The sequence below is a fragment of the Chlorella variabilis genome (assembly GCF_000147415.1).
Source record: "Chlorella variabilis unplaced genomic scaffold CHLNCscaffold_3, whole genome shotgun sequence".
Classification (NCBI taxonomy): Eukaryota; Viridiplantae; Chlorophyta; class Trebouxiophyceae; order Chlorellales; family Chlorellaceae; genus Chlorella; species Chlorella variabilis.
The window spans coordinates 1246913-1252396 of NW_005435085.1; the positions used below are offsets into that span (position 1 = coordinate 1246913).

General features: G+C 69.5%; 4 protein-coding genes across 4 annotated transcripts in view; 1 reads left to right on the top strand and 3 right to left on the bottom strand.

The window, feature by feature from the left end:
* Window positions 1-572, bottom strand: part of CHLNCDRAFT_140660 (hypothetical protein) — a gene marked incomplete at both ends in the record, with an annotated part of 3953 nt that extends 3381 nt beyond the window's left edge. The window contains one exon of the mRNA XM_005850866.1: window positions 57-572. Coding sequence (XP_005850928.1) covers window positions 57-572 — 516 coding nt within the window. The remainder of the gene's footprint in view (window positions 1-56) is intronic.
* A 686-nt stretch (window positions 573-1258) lies between these two features.
* On the bottom strand, window positions 1259-2640 carry CHLNCDRAFT_140661 (hypothetical protein; the record flags this gene model as incomplete). Its single annotated transcript, XM_005850867.1, has 6 exons — window positions 1259-1380; window positions 1544-1600; window positions 1774-1851; window positions 2003-2251; window positions 2386-2444; window positions 2576-2640. 6 exons carry the CDS (start codon window positions 2638-2640, stop codon window positions 1259-1261), a joined length of 630 nt encoding a protein of 209 aa, XP_005850929.1.
* A 1260-nt stretch (window positions 2641-3900) lies between these two features.
* On the top strand, window positions 3901-4613 carry CHLNCDRAFT_14125 (hypothetical protein; the record flags this gene model as incomplete). Its single annotated transcript, XM_005850590.1, has 3 exons — window positions 3901-4023; window positions 4175-4286; window positions 4441-4613. Coding segments are annotated over 3 exons (408 nt in total), but the record flags the coding sequence as incomplete, so codon positions are not given.
* Window positions 4614-4976: 363 nt separating this feature from the next.
* Window positions 4977-5484, bottom strand: part of CHLNCDRAFT_140663 (hypothetical protein) — a gene marked incomplete at both ends in the record, with an annotated part of 5691 nt that continues 5183 nt past the window's right edge. The window contains 2 exons of the mRNA XM_005850868.1: window positions 4977-5115; window positions 5317-5444. Of these exons, the coding sequence (XP_005850930.1) occupies window positions 4977-5115; window positions 5317-5444 (267 nt within the window). The remainder of the gene's footprint in view (window positions 5116-5316; window positions 5445-5484) is intronic.

Consider the following 5484-nt stretch of genomic DNA (forward strand, 5'->3'; position numbering starts at 1 on the left):
TGAGCCTGCACGGCGGCCAGGCGGGGCGGGATGGGGTGCGTCGACCACCTCCCCACAGCAGCCGGCCCATACGGCTTGCGAGCCCGGGCTGCGGTGCCGCCACCACGCCCGCACCTGGTCAGCGCCGTGAGGCGGCCGATGGCGGCGGGCACCGTTTCGAGGCCGTTGCCACGCAGGTCAAGCTCCCGCAGCCCCCGCAGCTTGCACAGGGCAGCGAGGAAGGCGGCCAGCTGGGCTCCCTGGTTCACAACCGCCACGCTTGCAACCGCCGGCGCAAAGAGCACGCGCACGGCGGCGCTGCGGCCCTCCAGCTCCCGCAGCTCATCCAGCGTGGTGATGGTCTCGCTGCCAGGTTGCTGCTCCTGCTGCTGCTTCTCCTCCGCCTGCTGCTGCCCCGGCTGCTGCTGCGCCAGCTGCTCTCGCTGCCTGCGACGGCGGTGGCGCAGCACAAACGCGACGGTGAGGGTGCCCGCTGCCGCCGCCGCCGCCGCCGCTGCCACCGCCACCGCCTTCCTGTCCACCTCGCCCAGGCGGGGCAGCTTGGGGAATGCGGGCAGCGATGGCAGCTCCATCAGGCCGTGCAAGGGAGAGTTGCGCCACCGGCGCGTCTGGCAGGGTGCACCTCAGCTGCACTCTGGTTTGAATCTGAAAACCCTTTCGTACGGTATGGTAGGCCAGAAAAGGTGGAAGAAGAACTGCCAACCACCCTTCGAACAACTGGGCTCATTGCCAGCCAACCCCAGACGGCTGCATCGGCTCAGCCGTCTTCTGGTCCGAGAAATGGACGAGGATACAGGCATGCGGGTGCCACGGCCGGCGGAGCTGAGGTTCCGTTCCGTCTCCGGCCAAAGCGGCCGCCGCCGCCTGCCGCGCCGGTGCTGGCGCTCTGCCTCTAGCCCTCCTTGCCGCCAAACGGCTTGCAGCAAATCCAGGGTGGAGTCATTGGCGCGTTTTGAGTGCGCAGACGGACCCACAGTGCCATGCCATCACGGGTTGCATCCAGTTGAGGAAAGGCACCCGGCTCCCGCCGCTGCACCACCTGGGCGTGCCCCACCTCCCACGCTATCGTTTCACACGACCAATCTGAAAGTCAAGGCATTCTGGCATCGCATCTCACGCGGAACTGTGCAGCTGGCTGGGGATGCATAGCGGGGTTCCTGACACACACACAGATCTGGCACGCACATCCTTGCTGAGCGAGCGTGGGGGCGGCAGCCGGCATGCGCCAGCTGGCGACCCCTGGTCCGGCGTCACCCGCCTAGGCAGCCGCGTAGCAGCGGCCGCAGGTCTTGAGGCAGTAGGGGCTGGCGGTGACCTCTGTGGAGTTGCACTGGGATGCGACGCAGCTGGCGCCGCTGGGGGCGGTGTCGAAGCAGCCGTCTGCGCACGCAAGCGCGAAAGTGGAGTGGAGGGATGAGCAACGGCGCAGGCACCACTGCGACGCTGGCAGCAGGCAGCTCGCATGCAGGCAGGCTGGCAGGCTGCTCCGGAGGCACGTCCATAGCTTGCAGGTCCACGCCTGCTGGCGGGCTGGGCCACCCACCCCCGCAGCGGTTACACGACTTGAGGCAGTAGGCGCCCAGGAAGATGAAGTCGGCATCTGCGGCAGCGGCAGGGACATGCGGCAGCAGCGGGATGGTTGGAGTGGGCAGGGCTGCGCCTCAGCGGCGCATGCCTGGCCAGCCCTGCATCCTGGCAGGTGTGCCTGGGCGAGATGATGGCCGCGCAACCGCCGCCCGGCATTCTGTGCAGGCCTCTGCCGCTGCAGCTCACCGCACTTGCCGAAACCGGCCTGCTCGGCGCAGGTGAACTCGGTGTCAGGGGCTATGTCGGTACAGCCGGTGGACCTGTCTGCTGGGAGGGCTTGTGGGGAGGCGGGCGGGCCAGGGAGGTGAGGTGCTTGGCTGTTGGCTGGGGCCCGCAGCAAGCAGGCACTGGGCAGCACGCCAACTGGGGTGCCCTGTTGTGTGCCTGGGGCTGCGACTGCCTGTCGCTGCCCCACGCTGCTGCGGGGTGCCTACGGCCCCTGCCCGCTTGCCTGCGGTGGTGAGGGTCTTGCAGGCGGCGGAGTTGGCGGGGCCGCGTTGGCACACGTCCACCTTATCCCCCACCTGCGAGATGCCCAGCACCTGCGCCGCCCCGCCTGTGGCGCTCTGCTGGGTGGAGGCGGTGGTGGGGGTGGCTTTGGCAACGGCGGTGGCCGTCTGCTCGCCAGAGGCAGAGGAGTAGGCCCTCTGCTGCAGCGCGCGGCCTGCAGGGTGGGTGAAAAGTTGGTGTGGAGATGGGGTACAGTGTTAGTGGGGAGCAGGGCTGAGGGTGAGTCTGCTCGGGCAGCTGTTGGTCGGGCTGCGCGGGTGCCGCACAGCCCTCTGCCGGCCAACCCACCCGCGGGGCGCAGGTGCCTCAGGCTCTCCCGCAGCAGTTGCTGGGCCTCGCCATCCTGGCTGCACACAGGGAGAGACGAGGGCAGAGCTCAGGTTGGCCAGCCCAAGGCTGCTGTGCCCAGGTTCTCACGCGTGGTGTGGCCTGCACGTCCGGCACCGCCCTGCTGCACAGACCGATTGGGAGGTCTCACCGTGCGCAGGAGGATGCAACAAAGAGGGCGCAGACGACCAGCAGCGGCAGGGTGAAAGCCTTCATGGCTATCTGTTTCGTGTCAAGGGCAGGGAGCCGGCCACGCGAGTTAATCACCGAGAGGATGGGGATGCCTGCGCTGCAGGCACCTTCCCACGACTTCCCATGATGGTACACAATTGCAGTACGCCACCAAACCCGAAGGGATGACGATTTCTCCAGGCCTTGCATGCTCTCTGTTGATGTGGGGAGGTGCGTGGGATTCAGGACCGCCTCTGGAGAGCCCACAATGGCCAATAGCTACCGGTACTGCAGGTGAGCGGGCCCCGGGGGCCTGGTGAGCGTTGCATGCGCCTCTGCACACCTGGAGCATGACTGCGAGCGGGCAAACGAACGGCTAAGCTCGCTCCTGAAACTGCCGCGCAGGGTGGCGCCCACCTGCGCGGCCCAGTACGTAGCCAACAAGCTGGCGGGAGCTCCTGTGCACTCTCTGCCAGGTGAGGCGCAGCCCGGGGCTGCAAGGAGGGTGTCTGCCCCACGCCATCGGGTGCCCCCACGGCTGCGTGCCGCCACCGCTTGCCAACAGGTGCTGGCCTCCCTTTCTCCCTTCTCCTGCCTGCAGGCGGGCGTACCATTGTGCCGCTGCTGCATCCCACGCACCACGGCTTGCCCTTTGCCCTCACGCTGGAGCTTCACGCCGCCCAGCCGGCGGCAGCCGCGGTGGCCGCAGCGCCTGCGCCACCCCCTGGCCTCGACCGCAGCGTGTATGCGCTGCACTATGTGCTGGCAGGCAGCGGCCAGCTGCTGAGGTCAGGGGCCTCGGAGCAGCTGCAGGCGGGGGACGCGGTGCTGATGCACTCTGGCGCGGCCGCGTGCTGCGCAGGGGCGGCAGAGGGCAGCGCCGGCGAGGACTCCGCATCGCCCGGCGGCTCCAGCTCGCCGGCAGCAGCTGATGGGTGGCAGCTGGCTGAGCTGGTGGCCTACATGCCGCAGCAGCTCTTCGAGCAGCAGCAGCAGCAGGCTGGCGAGGCGGAGCCGCGCGCCGCCGCCACCCTGCAGCCGCTGATGCAGCAGGCCGGCAGCACGGCGGGGCGCCTGCCGGAGCATGTGGCGCGCCAGCTGCTGGCAGGCGCCAAGGAGACGGCGCGCCAGGCGCTGCGTGGAGACTCGGCAGGCCAGCAGCAGCAGGGGCAGGGGCAGCGGGACGCGCGCAGCAGCGGCGACGAGGACGCGCCGGGCCGCGGCCCGCAGCTGCTGCCCTTCTTCCTGCGCGCCGCGGCCAGTAGCCTGGCTGAGTGGTGGCAGCAGCAGCAGGAGCGCACGTGCCCCGTGACCAAGCGCACGCTGGCGGAGCTCACCGCCTTCCGCATGCCAAACCAGACCAACCGGCTGGCGGTGCAGTTTGACCCCTACACCGCGCCGCGGGTGCCCTTCATCTCTGGAATCGAGGTAAGGAGCGCGGCAGCAACGAGGCAGGCGTCTTGCCACACTGCGTGCGGCATTCCCGCTGCCGTTTGCCCCCTGCTCTGTTTGCTCCTCGTGCCTGCACGCACTGCTGGTGGTTCCCATCCATCCGCCCCTGCTCCCTCCTGCCGCACAGGTGTTTGAGAAGAACCACCGCACCACGCCGCACGTGCACCCACACGCCCACGAGCTCTTCTTCATCCTGGCGGGCGAGGGCACCGGCTTCTGCGGCAGCGAGCGCTTCCCAGGTGGGCGCAGGCCGGCGGCGTGCCCGCCCGCAGCTCGCACATTGCACCACCCGGGTGGGCGGGGTGGGCTTGGGGTGGCCGCTGGCACCGCCGCCAGCCCTGCGCCGCCGCCTCCCAACCCGTGCCCCGTCCCCTGCCCGCCCCCCGCCCGCAGTCTCGGCCGGCGACGTTGTTGTGTTCCGGCCTGGGGCGGTACACGGCATAGACGTGGGCGCAGCGGGACGCATGTACTGCCTGGAGCTCATGGTGCCTAACGAGAGCTTTGCCGAGTTTGTGCGCATGGGCACCGCCGGCTCGCTGGCGGAAGAGGACATGTGTGTCCTGGCCTCCGTCGGCTGCCGCTGACGCCCCCCGCCGTGCTTGCTTCGGCAGCCCTGCCGCGGCCGCAGCCAGCATGTTGCCATGCCACAGCCAGGACCTGCCTGTCTGCCTCCCTCCCTGCCTGCTCGTGACCTTTTGCGTAACGTTGTAAACACCAACACAGGTGTGGCCTCGTGGCTCGGAGGATGCGGCGGGCATGGGTTGAAACAGGGATGAGCGTGGGGGAAAGGAGCGGCCAGGTGGCGACAGGTATCGGGGGAAAGCAAAGAAACAAGGAGCGTGTGCGTGCGCATCCACACACTCTTTCTCACACACACACGCGCATGGAGTCTTCGTGCACAGGGGAGGCTCCCTCGCAGCAGCGCCCCCTCACAGCAGCGCCACGATGTGGAGCAGCAGGAAGTAGAGGGCGAGCGCGGCGCGCAGCTGGGGCCGCGAGTCCACCGCGATGGCCGCCCTGTCCAGCTGCAGCGCCGCCCTGACCAGCGCCGGCTGGACGCGCGGGTTGCTGCAGGGGGCGGGGCCAAGGGCACGGGCCAGACGACGGGCAACGGCCAGAGACGCAGTCAGCAGGTCGACAACGGGGAGGGCACGGCCGGCGTGTGCGCGCTTGCCGGCAGACAGCCGCCCTTGTCGGAAAGCCAGGGCATGCCAGGGCAAATGGCTGCCCCTCCCCCGTCTCCCTCTCCACACACACACACACACACACCTCAGCGGCGGCGGCAGCGAGCGAACGAGGCCGGCCAGCGGCTTGAACAGGGTGCCGCCGCCCGTGAGCGCCGCCGCCTCCAGGTCGAAGTCGTCCTCGTTCTTCTTGGAGGCGCCGCCGGGGCCAGACTGCGGCGGCGGCAGGGGCGGGGGGGGGGGGGGGGGGGCT